General features: G+C 41.0%; 2 protein-coding genes across 3 annotated transcripts in view; both read left to right on the top strand.

Annotated features, from left to right (window-relative positions):
- LOC310827939 (macrophage mannose receptor 1-like) overlaps nucleotides 1-1,807 on the top strand; it is a 50,281-nt gene extending 48,474 nt beyond the window's left edge. The window contains exon 30 of one of the 2 annotated variants that reach the window (XM_083704617.1): nucleotides 1,365-1,807. In XM_083704617.1, the coding sequence (XP_083560743.1) occupies nucleotides 1,365-1,597 (233 nt within the window). In that variant the 3' untranslated portion in view covers nucleotides 1,598-1,807. The remainder of the gene's footprint in view (nucleotides 1-1,364) is intronic. The other variant, XM_083704618.1, reaches the window with a different exon arrangement.
- A 5,095-nt stretch (nucleotides 1,808-6,902) lies between these two features.
- Nucleotides 6,903-21,267, top strand: part of LOC310827940 (macrophage mannose receptor 1-like) — a 40,008-nt gene continuing 25,643 nt past the window's right edge. Inside the window, exons 1-12 of the mRNA XM_083704619.1 lie at nucleotides 6,903-7,096; nucleotides 8,934-9,335; nucleotides 10,448-10,621; nucleotides 12,090-12,254; nucleotides 12,937-13,050; nucleotides 13,995-14,138; nucleotides 15,098-15,280; nucleotides 15,785-15,942; nucleotides 16,634-16,747; nucleotides 18,996-19,111; nucleotides 19,949-20,097; nucleotides 20,934-21,133. Of these exons, the coding sequence (XP_083560745.1) occupies nucleotides 7,036-7,096; nucleotides 8,934-9,335; nucleotides 10,448-10,621; nucleotides 12,090-12,254; nucleotides 12,937-13,050; nucleotides 13,995-14,138; nucleotides 15,098-15,280; nucleotides 15,785-15,942; nucleotides 16,634-16,747; nucleotides 18,996-19,111; nucleotides 19,949-20,097; nucleotides 20,934-21,133 (1,980 nt within the window). The 5' untranslated portion in view covers nucleotides 6,903-7,035. The remainder of the gene's footprint in view (nucleotides 7,097-8,933; nucleotides 9,336-10,447; nucleotides 10,622-12,089; nucleotides 12,255-12,936; nucleotides 13,051-13,994; nucleotides 14,139-15,097; nucleotides 15,281-15,784; nucleotides 15,943-16,633; nucleotides 16,748-18,995; nucleotides 19,112-19,948; nucleotides 20,098-20,933; nucleotides 21,134-21,267) is intronic.

Raw genomic sequence — 21,267 nt, 5'->3', positions numbered from 1 at the left:
TGGACACTGCAAAGACCTTGCAGACATCAGGTCATTTTCCCTACTACAGCTTAGCTCTCACTCTTTGCTCCCCATTTGTAATGAGAATGGTAACCTTATTCTAAATTATGGAAGTCTCATAAATGGTGCAACTGAGGCCGCAACAACCTCTCTGATCAAGATCGAGTCATTACTCAGAATGGTGGGCATGCTGATCACAATGATTCTGAATTGTTTCACTACTATTATGTCATTTTGCTTGGAGGGCTGCCACTCCCATCCCCACCCCGGTAGCAGTCATGTCTTTTGTAGCAGGATGTCAGGCAAAAAGCAGAACCTTCTCTCAGGGTAATTCCTACCAGATATGTGGGCACGAACTGGTTCTGCTGGCTCTACTGGGGAAGAAAGGATGGCAACTCTTTTCTGGTGAAGAACAGATACTAGGAAGCAGGAGAGGTGGAGGATGGGAGAGAGATCTTGATTTAATTGAAAATTCAATAGTGTCGCATGTGAAAAGTGGGGCGGGGGGAGAGGGTAAGTTCCTCTCTCATCTGCATATCCATAAAACAATGGTATCCTGTTAAAGTTGTAGTGCAAATTGCCTTGACGTTTGGGAATTGTTCAGCTGCACTGAAATATCCAATGTCTTTTGGGTTGGATTCCTTCAGAACCTGCCAAAACTCTTTTTTAAAAAGGGCCTTTCTTTTTCTACTTCAAGGAGAATCAGAGCAGCTCTCATACACAGGTTCTGATTCCACATCAGTTCAGCTTTTGCATCTTCTTCCCTCCCTGCCCCTCCCCCCATCAGATGGCCATTTCCTTGGTTTGTAAGCTCACAGCAGACTATGCTTAGGTGAAGCAAACAACACCAGGGATGTATGACTCTGTTGGGTTTGGTTTCTTTCAGCTTCTAATTTTTCCATCTTAAATTCATTTCTTATCATTCCCCCACCCATTTGCATTCACGGGGTTCTGAAAATTCAACATCATTTTAGTGTGATTTTTTTTTCTGAGCAAAAACATGTTTGTGTGCAATTTTCCCCAATATAAACATTTTTTACAAAACAATTTAGCTAAATACAATGCATTTTTGTATGTTATTTTAACTAATATCTGTACTCCTTACTCCAGTATATGCATTTTTGAACATATTACTTCACAGGATAACTGGATTACAAATTTCAGGCAGCTGAAAAATGGCTGTTTTTCAGTTTTCATATTGTTTTAGAAAGTGTGGATTTGGTGGGTTTGACATTAATTTATCCCTTATCCCTAAATACCACCCAGCTGTCTTTCTTAGTCATACAATGAGATAGCCATTGGTTATAGTATAAAGTAGTTACTGCTCTCTCTGTGTGTATGATGTACCTTTTCCCCCCCATTAGTAGAGCAAGAAGACAGTCTGGCATCAACACAGGGCAGAGTTCTGAAGGCGGTTCTCCCGATTATCTTCCTCCTCCTCATTGGTGTGGGTGTAGCAGCCTATGTTTTCTACAAAAGAAGAGGCAGACAACAAGAAATCACTGGTAGCATTGACAACCCTATGTATCACGACAAAGTAGTCATTCTTCCAAATAAAGATTCAGAAATGGGTGAGGATGAAAAAGAGGGAGATTAACAAATGTGTAACTCTATATGCATTTCCCTGGGAGTAAGTCACATTGAGCTCACCAGGACCATTGCTGGAAATTAATTGTTCCAAGCTGCAATAAGTAGTGGTACTTCCTGTGACGAGCTCATGATGCCACAGTGTAAACATGATTATTACTTAGTGAAAACAAATGTTATATGAAATATTTTCAAATTAAAGATTACTTGACTTGAAAAACTAAGTGTGAAGATTCCTATCTTACTTCAGAGTCCCAGTCAGTCACTTATGTTCAGAGCTACCTGCTGAGCTCTTCCCCTTTCAAGGTTAGGGTTCATCTCATCCCTAGGTACTTTCTTGTTGTTGTTTAGTCGTTTAGTCGTGTCCGACTCTTTGTGACCCCATGGACCAGAGCACGCCAGGCAGGTTTCCTTATTTATCCATCTCTTTATCCGACTCTTTGTGACTCCATGGACCAGAACACGCCAGGCAGGTTTCCTTATTTATCCATCTGCCACTTAGGCTACCACTGGTTTGCTGCCCCAGCCTTTACAGCCCTATTTCCTCTCTTCTCTATTTCCTGGATCCTTGGTTATCCCCTCTTATTCAGCTGTAACCTCTCCTCCATTAATTCACCACAGGTAGTGCCCCTTTCCCTTATTCCAGTGCCAGTCAGTATCCTATTCTCATCCCTTTTCCATTTACCACATGGTTATCTGCTTGTTCCTCCTCCATTTCAAACTCACTCATACACAGGGCCGGTTGGGGACATTTTTCTGCTTGAGGCAAAGCTGGTGCTGCCCCCCTCCCTGCCAAAGCTGCCTCCCTGGTGCCACCAAAGCCACTGCCTACCACTATTGAAGGTGGCCACAGAGAGAAAAGGAAGCCCGAGAGGAGCAGCTCACAGCTCAGGAGAAGGAAGAGGAGCAGGAGGCTGAGGAGGAGGAGCAGCAGGCAGCAGGAGGGCAACAAGCTTAGGAGGCAAGAAGCACAGTCCTTGGGACCCAGATCTTCTACCCCTCCTGACTGTTCCCTAGCCGGCCACCTGAGGCCACTGCCTCACTGTGGCTCACACATTCCCTTTGCTGGTCCCTTGCCTTTGCACCTCACCCCTTATTTATCTGGGAGTAAAGGGCTGTATTTATCTGGGAGTAAAGGGCTGTAATAATCTGGAGATTATTATGTATTAATTTTTGTCCCACCTTTCCTCCGAAAGGAGCCCAGGGTTAAAAAAAATAACAAAGTACTAACACAATAGTTTTAAAACAAAAATAAAAATGAAATGAAATTGAAAAATGAATAACTAAACAACTAAAACATACATAAGCAGCTTAATTAAAATTTTGCTCGGTAGGGGATGTTAAGAGAATTACAAGAAAACCAGAAACAGGAACAGAAATTGCTGAGGTTGCCTTACTTATCCCACGCCCGGAACAGAAATCAATCCAGCCAATATGATCAGTGTTCTCTACTGCTGTTGTGTACAATCTGCAAACGACAGATAACTGATTACATCCGTTTGCATTGTGTTTCCTTTGCATTAAATGAACTGGGTGGAATTACATAATGCCACCAGAACTTGCATAATTAATGTAAGTTACATAGTTTTGGCACAATAGGCAACAGGACAAAGTTGCAATCAATGGGATAAATGTCCAGAAAGGACATCCATACACAACAAACTCATGTCCGTGTATGGAGACCTCACTTAGACACACACATAATGTGTTCAGAGGGGTTTCACATATCATTTGACAAGGTGCCCCATGATATTCTTGTAAAGAAGCTGGTAAAATGCGGACTTGACTATGCTACCACTCAGTGGATTTGTAACTGGCTGACTGACCGAACCCAAAGGGTGCTCATAAATGGCTCCTCTTCATCCTGGAGAAGAGTGACTAGTGGGGTGCCACAGGGTTCTGTCTTGGGCCCGGCCTTATTCAACATCTTTATCAATGACTTGGATGATGGACTCAAGGGCATCCTGATCAAATTTGCAGATGACACCAAACTGGGAGGGGTGGCTAACACGCCAGAGGACAGGATCACACTTCAAAACGACCTTGACAGATTAGAGAACTGGGCCAAAACAAACAAGATGAATTTTAACAGGGAGAAATGTAAAGTATTGCACTTGGGCAAAAAAAATGAGAGGCACAAATACAAGATGGGTGACACCTGGCTTGAGAGCAGTACATGTGAAAAGGATCTAGGAGTCTTGGTTGACCACAAACTTGACATGAGCCAACAGTGTGACGCGGCAGCTAAAAAAGCCAATGCAATTCTGGGCTGCATCAATAGGAGTATAGCATCTAGATCAAGGGAAGTAATAGTGCCACTGTATTCTGCTCTGGTCAGACCTCACCTGGAGTACTGTGTCCAGTTCTGGGCACCACAGTTAAAGAAGGACACTGACAAACTGGAACGTGTCCAGAGGAGGGCACCCAAAATGGTCAAAGGCCTGGAAACGATGCCTTATGAGGAACGGCTAAGGGAGCTGGGCATGTTTAGCCTGGAGAAGAGGAGGTTAAGGGGTGATATGATAGCCATGTTCAAATATATAAAAGGATGTCACATAGAGGAGGGAGAAAGGTTGTTTTCTGCTGCTCCAGAGAAGCGGACACGGAGCAATGGTTCCAAACTACAAGAAAGAAGATTCCACCTAAACATTAGGAAGAACTTCCTGATAGTAAGAGCTGTTCGACAGTGGAATTTGCTGCCAAGGAGTGTGGTGGAGTCTCCTTCTTTGGAGGTCTTTAAGCAGAGGCTTGACAACCATATGTCAGGAGTGCTCTGATGGTGTTTCCTGCTTGGCAGGGGGTTGGACTCGATGGCCCTTGTGGTCTCTTCCAACTCTATGATTCTATGATTCTATCTGGAAATCCCTGATGAGATGTTCATATAGCATTTCCTTCTTTTTTCTGCATTAATTCTTCTGAATGATCTAGTAGGATCCAGACCAGACAGTAACAATGTCTGCAATGAAGAAGTGACTTGAACAATTTTTCCATTTTTTTCCAGGAAAGTTCTGAACATGACAGCACGCTTTCACTTCTCTTTCTGCTTGAGTCACATTTTTTTCAGTTCTCCTTTGGGGTAGGGGGCGAGGGGCTAGGCATTACGTGGACTGCACAAGACACAGAGCAGCCCCATGATCCTCCCCACCTCCTCCGCACATGTTGTTCTTTATAGCTCGTGCCCTGGCGTTATTTCCTGCCCCTGCTCCAGAAATAGACATTGGCTGCTGCTGGCGAGGACAAGAAAAAACACTCAGCATAATGATGCAGGGGAACACAGAGCACAGCAAATTAGTTTCTACAGGGGTGGAGGTGGAGATATCAATGGAGGAGAAGGCTGTCCATAGCTTCTAGTCCTGATGGTTATATTGCTTCCAGTATCAGAGGCAGAAGACCTCAGAATGCCAGCTGCTGGGGCCTGCAAGTGAGAGAATGCTGTTGCACTTTTTGTGAGCTTCCCATAGGGCTTCACCATTTTGAGAACACAATCTGGACGAGATAGGGCCAGGCCTTTGGTCTAATCAAGCTTGTCCTTTGGGAAGAGGACCTTTACATACAGTTCTGCTCTGCCAAAGTTCTGTAATGAGAAGGAGACCTTGGGAGCAAACCAGCCCTACCATTGGGCAAAGTCAGGTGATCACCTTAGGTGGCAGATGTTGGAGGGCTGTGGCTTGTCATTTTTCCATCTTAAATTCATTTCTCAACATTTCCCCACCCATTTGCATTCACGGGGTCCTGAAAATTCAACAGCATTTTAGTGTGAAGTTTTCTGAGCAAAAACATGTTTGTGTGCAATTTTTCTCAATATATTCCTCTGCCTATTCATCTTAATTTAATTTCATTGTACACAGGTTGTACAATGACAATAAAGGTATTATTATTATTATTATTATTATTATTATTATTATTATTATTATTCCCCCTGACCACCATCTTCCCAACTGGAAGATTGGCCCACTCTGCTAAACTAACCTGCTGCATAAGGTGAAGTCCAGGATGTCAGCCCATTGCCACTGTTGAAGGAAGAGTCAACTGCCACTCCAGTCTGCTTCTGGATGTGGAATGATAAAGAGCAGTAGTACAGCTAATTGAGTTTAGACCCTGGACTTAATGGTCTTAAGGGGTCCTCCTTTTAGATTGCAATTTTCATTACTTCAGTTCTGAAGCACAGAATCAGCATCTCTCCCCCACACTCCTGGCTATTCCATTATTTACAGCTGCTTCCATATTCCTGATTTGTTATAGCAAAACAAAATCAAACAAACACATTTGCCAAACATAATTTTACAAAAAAAGAAATACTATGAACACATGCCGTTCTGCATTTTAAACTCATTTAAACCGTAGTACTTTCATGACTACAGGAATAAAATGCAGTTAGCTTCTGCTGCCCCAGAAAGGATAATATATTTTTTCCTGTCGGGGGGAAAGGTGGGGTATAAATAAATATATAATAAGCATATATTTTAAAAGCAGAAGTAAAATGAGCCTCTGCAACCATGCTGTCAGTGGCAACCTTGACTATAAAATGTTTTTTTTAGAAACAATGTGGTTTAAAATTGGATGGGGGAACCGTCTGTTGAGATTCCTGCATTGCAGGGGGGTTGGACTAGATGACCCTCAGGGTCCCTTCCAATTCTACAACTATGATTCTAAGAAGGTAGAATACTGTGTTGATCATTGTCAGCCCTCTGGGTTCCAGCATATCTATATCATGGAAGATGCTAATGTGCTGTTGAGTGAAAGGGAGGCAAGGACACCATTGCACACCTACACCAAAATATGAATTTTGTGAGTGGTTTTAAGGTCCGTGGCTAGAAAGCATGTTATAAAAGTAATAAATAAATTTAAAGAAATAGTAAAAATAAAATTTCGTTCTCCAGAAATATGAAGAAACTCATCAAGGCATTTCAACTATTGGGTGTGTTGTTTTTTTAAAAAAAATCCTTCTAAATGTGAAGCTCTATATAAGACATTAAATGTGAAGTGCAACATATTTATTTGCCTATTCTCATTAGAAAAAAGTGTCAGCAGTTATGAAGTAAGAGTCCTGTACATGTATGGGTTATATAGCCTGCTACCCTCCACATATTCTACAGTTCTTGAAGATGCCTACTGACTTCTCCCTGTAGCCAAGAAAGATTTCCTTTATATCAGTGGCTCCCAACCTTTAAGAGTCAAAGGACCCCTTTCAATCCCAAAAAATTTAAGGGTGCCAAGAGGATCTTCTGGCCCCGGTATACTGTATTCAGATTAAGTCCACTGCTGCATTTGTCAAAGACAAAAAATTGCAGTATTGCAAAATTTGGCTTTGTGTACATTAAAACATGTCAAACACAGAAGTGAAATTTTCATTCTGCCTGGCTCATTTATGAAGAAGTAACTGAAAAGCAGCAGACTCTGGTTTTTCTTCTTTCCATGGGATCTGTGTGGTAGGTTTGGTTGTGGCCAATGCCTTCCTTTTTGCTCCTAAATCTCTTGGTCCTCATTCAAGTGACTTTTCAAGTACCAGGTAAGCTCCACTATTGTTACTTTAGTAAGTAAAGGTGCACCTTCAATAAATTTAACTGTTTACATTTGAATCATCTTCTGGAAGTTAATGTTGTGTCATTAAAGTTAACTCCATGCAACAGGAGATACAATGAGAAGTAATTAAACATTGAATCTGCTTATAACAATAAAATCAGGTTTAAATTACAATAACATCACAGCCAACATCATTTTGAATGTAATTTACATTATGAGTTTTTACTGTTGCAAGAAAGAATTTGTTCTTTCTTCATGCAACACTCCGCTGCATCCTGTTACTTTCTTTTTCACTATATAAAAATGAACTGTAAATATAAGAAATGCATCAACAATAACATTTTAACAATATTAAACAAGAAGAATATCTGACATATTTATGTACGGAACAAAAAAGGCATCTTTTGTTGTTTCCATTGGTGTCCTTTGCACTGACATAGAGCTCTTTGATCCAGTGGAGCCTTTTGTCAGGAGACAATATTTGCCATTCCTCCTTCCTCATGTGCTTCCCAAACTGTGCCAAGGTGTCTCCCAAGTCTCTGGAGCAAATTGGGAGGAAATACATGGTGCAGGAGGAATGAGGAATTGCCAAAATATTGCCTTCCTCCCTGTTTTGCTAACAGAAAACTGCAGGATCAAAGATCCTTCCTTCAGAGTGAAGGATCCCACTGAGTGCATTCCTTGCGCTTTAATTACACCTCTTCCTCATGAAAGGAAAGCATCATATCCTTACTGTTCTTGAATATAATGCGATATTTCTCAGGTTATTTACTGGTATGGTTGGAGTGTTATAATCACGAAGGCTGTTAGCCTACATGACTGTTTTTACTGTATCTGTTGGGTAAGAATTTGTCCTGGTATTTTTTATGACTGTTGATACTACTTTTGGGATACTGTACTTCTCATGTCTTAGGTGTATTTTTTTTTAAAAAAAAGAAATCACCATCAGACTAATTCCTACTGATGGGCAGTATAGCAAATGGTTTTAATTACATAAATAAATAGGAAATCAGTTGGTCACCACATATTGAGGGCCATAGAAAATGTCTTGGTGTTAATAAAAGCAGACAAGTGGGGAATATTTGGATGAGATCAATGGTTTGGGTAGGCAAGAGGAGCTAAACCTTTTTCCAGCTACACATTTGTCCAAATCCTCCACCAAAGCTGTTTTTAGTCACGGGGCAGAGGATTTTTTTTCACAGAATGCAGATGCCAGCATATTATTCCCTGTACAGGGCAGGATAGGGGTGGGTGGCAGGGGGACAGATAACTTCAGGGCACTGATGTGGAAGGATAGGTGAACCTGCTCACCTCTGTTCTCCAGTCCAGATTGCCCCCACCCCATGCTTTTAGAAATAAATAAACAAAATAACAATTAGGAAGATTCCGTCTCAGATGTCTCGCATCATGTCTAGTTTGGCACTCAAAAGGAGGGAAATGTTTTTTTTAATTCCTTTTTTTAAAAAGCTTTATTTATAAAGATATGGGTTTTTGGTTTAAAAATGCAGCATTTTGAGAATAATCAAATGATTAAAAACTTATTCAGAATAAAATAAACTGCAAACAGGATTTGCAAGGAGGACATCCTGAAAAAGGATTTGCAAGAAGTCAGTGTCCTGGCTAGGAATTAAGCAAGTTATGGACCTCTGATAAATAAGACGCAGCACTGTAAAATGCAGAATCAACATGAGAGGCGTTTCTCTCTTTGCTCTTTCAATCTTATTGCCTCTTGGTATTATCATCCTGCCAGTGGTTGCCATGGAGGAAGCTATGTGGAATTTTTTCACCATGTTCCTATAATTTTTCCTTTCTTGATTTTGCAGAAAGTGACAGCTTTCTGATACAAAATGAAAACCTCAAGCTTTGTATACAACCTCAGAAATCTCGTTCCATCATCCTGGTCAACTGCGATGAGGATAATGAGTGGCAACATTTCAAGTGGGTTTCCGACGACCAGATTTTGAACGTGGCAGTGAAGTTGTGCCTGGCAGTGCCGTCCAAGTCAAACCTGGTTGCACTCACCCTCTCTCCCTGTAATGAGACGAGTGAACTTCAGAAATGGGAATGCAAAAATGACAGCCTCCTTGCACTCGAACAGGGGGATTTGTTTTTAAATCCTGAAGGTGGCCAAAAAAGTCGCCTTATACTTTCTAAAGTAGCTACCAGCAAGAGTACCTGGAAGATCTATGGAACGAAAGACAGCTTGTGTTCCAAGGGCTATGAAGGTAAAATGAGAGAGTTAATCCTCTTTCTTTAGATATTCAGCTGGTGTATCTGCTTCCAGCATGTTGAATCCCCTACATCTGGGACCCGAAATAGGTATGATGCAAATCACATAACCATCAGCCCAGACTCCAGCTATATCAGAAGGACAAAATAGGATCTAAAGGCAGAGTACTAAAGAAAGTGGCTCAACTTAAGCACCAACTATATATATAGTCAGGGAATGAAAGATCAAATTGAAAAATTAAGCAGCTAAAAAATACCCCCTTCACACAAACAATACAATACTCTCACACATCCTTTATTACATATCAGATGTTCTGTCACACTGACTAGAATATTTATCACACCCCCATTCTCAAATTATGTCCTTGTGTATATGGGCTGCCATACGTCTGGAATATCCTGTACATAACCGTGATTTGGCCATCGGAAACTGTGTCCGGGTGGAAATTGCTTTAAATGTCTGGGGAAATCTGAATGTATGGCAACCCGTGCTGGAAGTGTGGATTTTTGCGAATTTCCTTAAAAATATCTCAAAACCTTTTGTGTCCTGATTTTCACTTTTTGAAATATGGCAACCCTATGTGTATATCTCTCTTCCCCCTGGAGGAATGACTGTCCTGTATGGTAATAGCTTTTAGATGTTAAACATACTTTCATATATAAACATACATATCACTGTTTTATAATATTGTTGCTTTTATGGATTTCACACACTTGATACTTGATTCCTGCTGATTGTTGGTCTGACTGGTTGATGTCCTCACGTGATGGCTGGGCAGTCAGGAGGGTTGAAGCTTTGGGTATGCAGAAGCTGGACCAACCAGCATGGGCAGCTGAGTGGTGGCACCTTTGGGAACTTAGTACCCTTCCTCTACAGTACTTTCCTAACCCTGTCTGGAGACACCAGAGGCTGACAATTCATTCCACATAATGGAGGAATTGCATGCATTTATTCTGCGTACATGCAAAGGGATGGATGCTCAAAATTCCACTGAGGTGGAATCCTATAGAGGGCTTTGTCCTTGTTACTTCTGCTTTATTTGTGTTTGCCTCTCAATAGTGCTCAAAATTATTCCAGCCTAACATGATCTGTCCAATGTTCCTTTAGCTCTGTATACCATAGAAGGCAATGCCTTTGGAGCCCCCTGTGTGTTTCCATTCAAGTATAAGAATAAATGGTATGCAAAGTGCATAAGAGATGACGATGAAAATGGACAACTTTGGTGTGGAACAACAGCAGATGTGAACAGAGACTCTTTAAGTGGATATTGTCCAGTAAAAGGTAAGCACTTAACAATGTTTTATTTGAGCCTTTACTATGTTATTGCGTATTTGCTGCTTAGAGAAATGTTTAACCTACAAAGAGAAAAGGGAAGCTGTTATTATTGCCTCATCTTTACAGATTGTGCAATTTAAGAAAAGAACATGTGGAAAGAACTTTTCCTTTGCAAGTCAGAACAAAATGAATTGTGATTCGAGGACCCGTCCCCTGCTTGGGAATAAAGACACGTGGACACAGTATATTAGGTTAATGGGCTAGAAAAAGGCCACAATTTATTGATTACAGCATGTGAGAAGGTATTGGCTTAGGCATTGGACCACTGAAAGTTTGACTCCGCCCACTCAGAGAGGGGTGAGTCTGACGAGGGGTTAACCACCAGTAGAGGGAGCCTGTTGATGCAAATACAACTATAAGCTCTCCCCTGATGTCACCAAGGGTCGTGCCATGGCCCCCCGCCACACAGGGCATCGGACTGGATCCACGACCGCCGGATTCCTTTAACGGAATACCCATAAGTGAAGGGGTAGGCGATGGCTACACCTTGCCCTTCCATACACCAACAACACATTCCAATGCCTAACCGGGCCCCTACAGGACCAAGCCTGCAGTTCTTCATCTAAAAGGAACAGAGATAAGGATGTAGTCCAGTTCGGGCCAAAATCAAAGCATAGAGCAGACATGGTCCTTCTGGATATAGCCTGCAGCCAGATTTCACCTGACTTATTGGTCCTCACAACCATCAGCTGTTCAGTGGGGAGCAGCTGAGAGGCAACTGGGTTTAGATGCTGAACAAAACATGCAGTTTCCCAGAGGCAAAAAGACTAAAACAGAGAGGGAACCTGAAGGTACAATTTGAGTGGAGCTACTAAAAATTTAACAAATGCCTCCTTTTCTATGGGGAATAGGTCTCACTATGTGATGGTGGGTTAAACTAAGCATTTGTGCCTGAGTCTGGTCCCTCCCAGTTTGAGATCTGTCCAGTGGTGGCTCATGCAGTGAGTGGGGCGGAGACCATGGTGTCCTCCCAGCAGCAGTGTCAACGGAGATGGGGTGAAGCAAAACAGCAGTGAGGTGGGAAGAGCTCTGGACTGGTGCAGGTACATTCATACATTAGGTATGAATGTTTACAGGGAGAAAGCCAACTCATCCAAACTATCCTGGAACCTGAAGTCCTGATTGCACACAGGGTTTCCAGGTCCTGGGGAAGCACAAATGGTTAGATATCTAGATAACCACACCTAATATGTGAACACTTGGGATGGGGCTTGGGAAGCCATCACTTGATGGGGAGAGCCAGCGATGCTGTCCCTTGATCACACAAATTCTGTGTTTCTGCAGATTGCTTTGAGTATTCTTTGGAAAACTCAAAGAATCTAGATCATTAAAGAATCAAATATATCTCAGCTGTAGAATTAGCTTAATCATGGGTGATTTGAAGATTTGACACTCAAGTTAACAATGCTTACAGATGACCATGATAAGTTCTTCTGGACCAGAAACCATTGGACAGGGGATCTCTATCAGATCAATTCCCAGTCAGCTCTAACATGGTACCAAGCAAGAAAAAGTTGCCAGCAACAGAATGCAGAATTATTGAGCATCACCGATTTACATGAACAAGCATACCTGACAGGTAGGACATAACAAGGCATACCTGAAGAGGCAATCAGCGTCTTGTGATGTTTTGTTAATCAGTCAATACTGTCTAGCTCTAAGTATAAATTTCATGAAAATTATGAGAAGTGTCTTTCCACTCCTAGAATATCTTAGGATGTGTACACACACAGCCTTAAAGTACATTTGCTGCCTTACACAGATGACTTTTTTGTGCAAATCATCACCTTCCTATTGTTGGTATATTGTTCTTTTGATGTTTTAAAGTGCCTTTTGGTTGAAAAAAATGTAAAATATGGAGAATATATAGTAAATATATAGTAAAATACTTTTGAAACTCTACATTTGTTTATTTTGGTGTTGTATGCACCATGTTATGTTCTCTTTTAAGCAGTGGAACACAATTCTGACTTTGTTGTTGTGAACGAAAAGCCATAATCTTACATTGTCTCTCACTTTCCCAATACTTTTAGACATAAGACCCATGTGTCTTCAAAAACTGTATGAAAAGCAGAAATTCATTGGTTGAAACTGATGCTGGTTGAAGTATTGTATTGGCATACCAGATGAAAAGTTTTTTTCTGATTAATTTCTATTTGGTACCCAGCTTTATGGGGTGGGGTCTGACATCCTGTTATTTCATCAATATAAATCTCCTAGCTATATAATACAGTTTAATTGATCTTCTTTTCCGTGAATAGGATTAATAAACGGTATACCTACTTACTACTGGATTGGTCTGAACAGCTTGGATCTTGACAGTGGTTGGCAGTGGATTGGCAACCACCCTTTCAGATATTTAAACTGGGCTCCAGGTGAGTGAACAACTATGTGCCAAATCAGATCAATACTGAACAACATTGTTGCTTAATATTCAGGCAAAAATGCCAAAAAATTGAAGGGATTTACAGGAAATTAGAATATCCAGAATATACTACCTAAAGGAATTAGTTTTGAATAATCATGCGGCATTTAAAAACAATTCTTTGTAGCCTTCTTATAATGATTAAACCAAATAGTTTAACTTTCCCTAAAGTTCTTGTACCATGATTCTGAGAAGATCTGCCACTTTCTGACCATTCAGCTTCTTCTGTTTTTAAAGAGCTCTGTAGGAGACAGCAATTTTTTAGTGCACATTCTCCCATCACAGTGTTGAAGTGGTAGGGGAAATGACACAGAACCTCAGTTTGTCCCATAATTCTTAAAGTAATGTAAGTGCCCTCCTCCTGCATAGAATATGGAACTGTGGTGTAATTCAGTAGTCACAATCCAGTGAAAAGGTACCTGAACCCAAACAGAGATTTCCAGTTATCAGGTAGATCACAGATCATGCACACCCACCCACTTCCAATTGCATAGCGGATACACATTTGGACTCATTTTCCAGCTCAGATGGTTTGCTTCATTGTTCACCAGTAAAGGTGATTAGACTGAAGATATGGTGATAAAATGGTGGCTCCACAATTATAGAATGCAATTCCAGTAGAGATTAGGCAGACTCACACTTTTAAAGAAGCCTTTTCAAAAGCTCTTGATGAAGGGGCAATGGATGGATGAGGTTAATATACTGGAAAGTGGCTCATTTATTATTGTTCTATGCTGGTTTGTTTCAACTTTATCGTTTCTGGCCATATATATATTAAATGGTTTTGTGCTAATTTAAAATATTGTAGGCTGCTTTGTGAAAGATCTACTCAAACTGCAGCGTTGCAGTGTTAACACAGGACTCAAAGATCACTTGTCTCACTCTTTCCTAAAGGGAGCCCATCCCCAGAAACAGAAAAAATCTGTGGATCAATGCAGTCTAAGAATGGCAAGTGGGGGAATGATAAGTGTCAAGAGAAACTTGGATACATTTGCAAAAAAGCAAACTCTTCATTAGATGCTTCTGTTATTCCTTCAGGTAGGATGATAAACTGGGAATGAAGTTTACCTCTATCTATATAATTGTATCATCATTATGTATAGAGGGCGCCAGAGTCCAAAATTACATTTCTAACAGTAATACAGGTTTTGCTGTTTGTAGGGGCATATGCAATGGGAAATGTTTGATTGGACAGAGATGGCTGAGAGTATTTTGTCTATCAGTAAAGACCTCAGGTCTAAAGGCTGTGGGCAGGCTTTTACTGGAGGCAGACCAGCTGGTCAATCAGCGCCGCCCGGGCTCATTCCCAGGGGTTAAAATTGCGCTCCGACCTGGCAGTTTTCTCTCGACCTTTCTCTCACTGTATCTCCCACCTTCCCTCCCTTTCATTTTTTTGAACCACGACCTTGCTATGAACCATGTCGACCACTGTATTCGGGGCCAGGCAAATTGGCACTGGCCATTTGGTTTTTGCTTACCTCATAGCAATCATCACAACTTTGTGAGGCATCAGGTAAACCTTGGTCTTGGCTGGAGAGGAGGTTGTAGACTCTATCTCCCCCTACTTGGTGGAAGGTATCCTGTCAAAGGGATCCAGAAGAAGCAGCTTCTGTCTGGTGCCCAGATGGGGGACAGGGCTATAGCAATCCTCCAACGAGGATCCCTCGGGGGGTACCCCTATTTGATGTAGGTCATAGGGCCTCCCTAGTGGTGGTTTAGCCTTACATGCACTTCCAGCAGATAGGCTGGAGTGCTGTAGTCTCGCTTAACCCAATGCTTGTGCCAAATTGTTCACATCTGTGACAAATAAAGTTGTGGCTTATTTTAACTGATAAAACCTATATACTGTTGTCTTGTTTGGTTATTCACCCCCTTAGGGGAACTGTCGGGTCACGGGGTTCTGGCACACAAGTGAGTCAATGAAAACATAATGGCAGATCAGAATTTTTAAAGCTCATCCAGTCATGCAATCTTAGATATATTTGTTTTCTTTTTAGATGGCTTTAAACCCATTAAATGTCCAGATGGCTGGGCTGCATATGCAGGTCACTGTTACCGCCTTAACAGAGACCTTAAGACATGGAGGAATGCGTTATGGTCCTGTCGAAAGGAAGGTGGAGATTTAATAAGTATACACAACATTGAAGAATACAGCTTTGTCATTTCTCAGCTAGGCTACAGTGAGTACATCCAGAAAATTCTGTTTTCCTGGTATTTGGTGTGTGTAAAAGAGAGAGGGTGGGGTTTTCCCCCCAACCACATACAATTATACAATGTTACTAAGGTCCTCCCCTATTGAAAAGCACCACAGAGCGATAGTCTGTTGAAGTGATTAAGGTGCACAAACAAGTCAAATATGAGAGATGACACTGACTATTATAGCCTTCCACAACCAAGTGCACTTCCATCAACCTCAGTCAATATCACCAATGGTCAGGGATGATTACAGTTACAGCTCAAAATATTTGCAGCGCAGCAGCTTGGCGAATGCTGGCCAATTAGACACTACTCATTTGTAGTTCTGTATTCCATTAATCTTTACGTAACTAGTTGCACATGTCAAACTGAGCTACAGTTCAAAATGGTCTCTCATTTCCAAATCTATGCACCACAGAGCTGTGTGCCATAGGATCCTAGGCACTCTGGACTGTTGGCAAATAAATAAGGTGGCTTTATGTTCTTAGAACCAACAGATCTTCTATGGATAGGACTGAATGACCAGAAGATTCAGATGTATTATGAATGGAGTGACGGTTCTACCGTGACATTCACCAAGTGGCAGAAAGGAAAACCACAACAAATAAATGATGTGCAAAACGAATGTGTCATCATGAATGGGGAGGTAAAAATATAAATCCTATAAGAGAGATGTATTTCCCTTGGTCCTCAATAAATTTATTCAGCCTATTACACAAAAGATTGAATAAATGGATTGAGGGCCAATCTGGCACATTGAGAGCTAAAATTCCCAGAATGGTTTAACAATCATTCCCTCTTTCTAGCCTGCTCTAGGAATTGAAGCTCTGTTTGGCTTCACCCGCCAACCCCATCATCTCCTAGACCTTGCCCCCAAATGCCCACACCTCACCAACTTCCACACCATACACTTACCTTCTCTAATCCCTTGAATTTTCTCCAGCCAAGTGGGGCCAATTCTTCTTAAATTTCTATACTGTCCTTCATCTGAGGATCACAGGCTGGTTTACAATGGCAGCACTGGAAACAGATTACAAGGCCAGCTGGCTGGCTGGCCACTGCTTCCTCCTTCCTGCACTGCTCTCTCTGCCATCATGCCAACTCAGTGTCCTAATCATCAGCAGCAGAAGTATCAGATCCTCAAGCTGAATACTTCATTAGTTTCAGCTGAAGATTTCAGTGAAGTTCAAATGTAATAGGAATTTCGTGAAGTTGTCCAACTCATGCAAAAATGGAAAGCTTTGCATTGACACAAAGACATCAAGCAGGAAGAAAATGAGAAAGCCAGTGGACCCCTCTTCACTAATATTTGTATTTCTTCACATTCCCATCTCTAGAATGGGTACTGGGCAGATTATTTCTGTGAAGTGGAACTTGGTTACATCTGTAAAAGACAACCTTTGGCATCTCTTCCTGGAGAACCTGAAGTTGCTGATCCAAATTGCCAGAAAGTAAGTCTAAAGTAAACTGTGTAGTGATTTAAAAAGTGAAATATGCATAGACACCAACTATTTCTCTTCTTAAAGCTGTCCATTAATGCAGAGGTACCTCTAGCCTTGAGGTGAGATGTAAAATTTATCTTCCCCCTCCCCTCCAATTTCGTACCCTTCCTATGGCCACTCAAGCCTCTTCAGCAACTATACCACAGGTCAGCTTTCTTTGCTTCTTTTCCTTTTTACTGCTGACCGCAGGAAGGCTGCTTTATCAAAGATTGAAAGACAATATCAATTTGGATAAAGTTTCAATAGAGAGTTTCTAATCAATAGAGTTACTGCTCCCTCCCCCCCCCAAATAGGGTAATTACACCCTTCTGCCTATTAGTAGGGAAGAGCCCTTTTTTTTGCTGATCTTACATTTAACCCCCCCCCCAAGAATCTAAAACAGCTACTACATCAACTATTTCATCTATTTTTAAAATAATTTAAATTTTTAAACTTGAGAACAGATCCACTACATATATGCAGTATACCCTGCTTCCACTGCCAACAACAGGAAATATTCCCATATATCTGTCTTAGTCTCCAAGGCATCAAGTGTGAAGAGTAATCACTTGGAATCACTTCTTATGGATCATAGCTAGTAATCAAAATATGGTGGGGGTGCTTATGGGAGTATTTGCTTATAGGGGCAGTGCAATTCCTTCATTTGATTCAAATAATGGTCTGCATGCATTTGACAGCATGAAGCATTTCCTGGTTCAGAGAAAGATATGGGGCATGTGAAGATTGTGTGTATGTCTTGGAGATGTTATGGGTGCATTGAAGGTCCTTAACATCGATTCACTGCTTCATATTTTTTAAATATTTCAGTTTTATTTCAATCTCTAGTTATTGTTCTATTTTAAATTTTTGGTTTCACCCAACTGCAATTTTCAAAATAGCGATGGGCACAACTGCTGGTGATGCAACTCAGGGGCAGAGCACATGCTGCAGGCCTCAGAATCAACCCTTGACATTTCAAGAGGATTTTGTACAACAGTCCTGGAAACCTTCTGCCATGCTGAAGAAGACAAAACAACTATCTGACTCTTGCAGACAGCTTCATATGTCCAGCTCCAGAAACAGTTTGCAAAAGTCACACTCATCATCTGGATTTCTACCAGATGTTTCCCAAAAATCTGTTCTAGACTCTTCTATCAATTGCCTGGGCTCAGCTCAGTTGGTAGAGCATGTGACTCTTAATCTCAGGGTCATGGGTTCGTGCGCAAAATATTCCTGCATTGCAGGTAGCTGGTCTAGATGACTCTCATGGTCCCTTCCAACTTTACAATTCTATGACTGTATGAAATGGCCCATGTATTAATTTCTATGCAGACGTAAAGGCTCTTGCACCACTTTAGAGAATGACAACATTGGCCTGCATCAAAGATCTCTATGCAATTTCTGTGGTACCTCAAGCTGGATGAAGATTCCTGTTTTAATAAACTTTCAGCAGTGTCACTAAAATAAACTCAGTCTCTTAATTCCAGTGTGTTTTCAGTAAGTTACTTTAAAGATAATATTCAGGTGGTACTGGACACCTGTTAAACTATCGTCTGTTATAAAAGGAACTTCACCACTATGCTGGAGGAGATGCAGTGAAAGAGGATTGGTACTTCATGCTTCATGTGGTGGGATTGCCCTATAGCTCAAAAATTTTGGAAGGGGGTATTTTTCTAATTAGGCAAAATTACAAAAAAATAAATAAAAATCCTATACTTAGATATGATTATAACGCTGTTATTGATTGGAAGTGGTAATAAACATAATAATAAAATAAATCCAATATTCCACGTTGTTGCTGTTGTTAAATAGAGATTGTTAGCAATGTTGCTGACTGCAGAGCAGCTGGAACTAGCTAGTCATTGGAAGGAGGGTTCTGTGTTCACAAAGGAGGGGTGGTATATAAAAGAAACTCTCATCTTAAATCATTAGCAGAACTGACATAAAAACATGCAGTGAGAATAACTTAAACAGAATATAAAGGATAACCAGTAAATAGATTTGAATTGGATATGTAGTGGTAAAATATATGATATAAGTAACCACAGAAAGGGGGGAGTGGTGATATTAAGATTTGGTTTTTTAAATTGCTTATGTAAATTTATCTTTGTAATAATATTTGTAAAATGAGAAAATAAAATTATTTTTTTAAAAAACCTCATCTCCAACCTAATACTGCAATAATAAGTGGTGGTTGTTGTTTCTTTTATATTGACAGGGTTGGAAAAGGCACGGTGTCTATTGTTATTTAATTGGACAAACATCTGTAACATTTTCAGAAGCAAAGAAATTCTGTGAAACAAATAAGGGATCTCTGACTTCTGTGGAAAACAGGTATTAAAAAGATTTTCCTTCCAGAAGAAAGGAACAAAAAGAAGTGTTTTTAATAGCGATAAAATGAAAAATTGGTTTATTTCTGCATATTCTAAGATTACAAGCAGAGAAATAATTGGTATGGATTGTGCTGGTACATGCAATATTTAGATGTATTGTTTAGTGACAATGGATCTGAAATCTTAGGGTATGTGCGCGTTTTTACCTTTTAGTTTGAATAGTACTATGGTCAATATACCCAACTGGTTCAATGACACTCTTGCAACAGGCCCACCTAGGCACCACCTAAAGCCTGTCTACACACCATACATTTGACACGCACACCCCGGAAAAAAGAATCATGAGAACTGTAGTTTATTAAGGGTACTCTGAATTATAGCTCCGTGAAGGGTAAACCACAGTTCCCAGCATTCTTGAGTTGTGTATGCTTTATACAACCTCTCTGTGTCAGGCAGCACAGCCACATAAGACATTTAGAACATTTAACTCTATGTTGCGATTTGAACACACATGCACCCAATTTATGCGAAGGTAGCTGAAGTTAACTAAGTATACAGCTACCTTCTGCATGTGATCTCCTTCTGATCTCCTTCTGTATCTGAAGATCTCCTTCAGCATTTTGATCAGCATGACAAAAGCATATATCTCATATAAATTACAGGTATCACCAACCACATTCTGTAGTGGAGTCTGACACTTTGGATTTATAGCTGTTGAACTCACTTCTGCTTTGATGTACAGAGTGGCCAACTCCAGTATGTCCTGAAAATTAACTTTTTCTTTAAAAAAGAAGAAGCACCCACTTTTAATGCATTTATTACTCATTTTCCCCCACAGATATGAACAGGCCTACCTGACTAGTCTAGTTGGGCTTCGTTCTGAAAAATATTTCTGGATTGGCCTTTCAGGCGTACAGCAACCAGGGACATTTAACTGGACCAATGGAGATGGTGTTCTGTTTACCCACTGGAATTCAGCAATGCCTGGTAATAATAATAATAATAATAATAATAATAATAATAATAATATGCCACCTATCTGACTGTGTTGCCCCAGCCACTCTGGACAGCTCCCAACAAAAAATCAAAAACACAATAAAACATGAACTGTTAAAAACTTCCCTGTACAGGGCTGCTGTCTAAAAGTCATATAGTTATTTATTTCCTTAACATCTGATGGGAGTGTGTTCCACAGGGCAGATGCCACTAGTGAGAAGGTTTGCTGCCTGGTTCCCTGTAACTTCAATTCTTGCAGTGGGGATCTACCAGAAGGACCTCAGAGCTGATCAATGGGAGTAGAGACACTCCTTCAGGTATACAGGGCTGAAGCCGTTTAGGGCTTTAAAGGTCAGTGCCAGCACTTTGAATCGTGCTTGGAAATGTATTGGGAGCCAACGTAGATCCTTTGGGACCAGTGCTATATGGTCCCAGAGACTGCTCCCAGTCACCAATCTCGCTGCCACATTCTGGGTTAGCTGTAGTTTACGAGTTGCCTTCAAAGGTAGCCCCACATAAAGCACATTGGAGTAGTCCAGGCAGGATATAACCAGAGCATGCACCACTCTGGTGAGACAGGGTGAAGGCAGATAGGGTGTCAGCCAGCATAACAGGTGGAGATGGTAGACTGCTGCCCTGGATACAGAATTAACCTGCATTGGACAGCTGTGTGTTAAGTACTTCCTGAAGCCTAATTGGAATGATATTTCACAAAGGGCTTCTACATGATTATTATTATTGTTGTTGTTAGTAGTAGTAATAGTAGTAGTTTTACACATATGAACAGAAATTCAATTGACGTGGCTCTTGTCTTGTGTCTCCAAAAGGGCAACATCTTGGCTGTGTTGCCATGAGAACTGGGACTGCAGCTGGCTTGTGGGATGTTGTGAACTGTGAAGAGAAGGCAGCCTTCATCTGCAAACAATGGGCAGAAGGTGTAACAACAACTCCTGCCCCCACACCAAGTCTCCCACCTCCATGCCCAGAAGGATGGCGTTCAAGCAGTACTAGAAATGTGTGCTTCAAGGTAGGCATACCAGTTCTTGTCTGCTTAAATAGCAAGGCAGAAATGGCTCTTCTCTATCAGTAAACCATTTGAGATACTTGAGGGTGTGGTTTTAGTTTTAAAGTCAATATTCAGTGCAGGTTTTTTGTGACTAT

This window comes from Podarcis gaigeae, assembly GCF_964106915.1.
Source record: "Podarcis gaigeae genome assembly, chromosome: 12".
Classification (NCBI taxonomy): domain Eukaryota; kingdom Metazoa; phylum Chordata; class Lepidosauria; order Squamata; family Lacertidae; genus Podarcis; species Podarcis gaigeae.
This window is presented reverse-complemented; position numbering and strand designations above follow the sequence as displayed.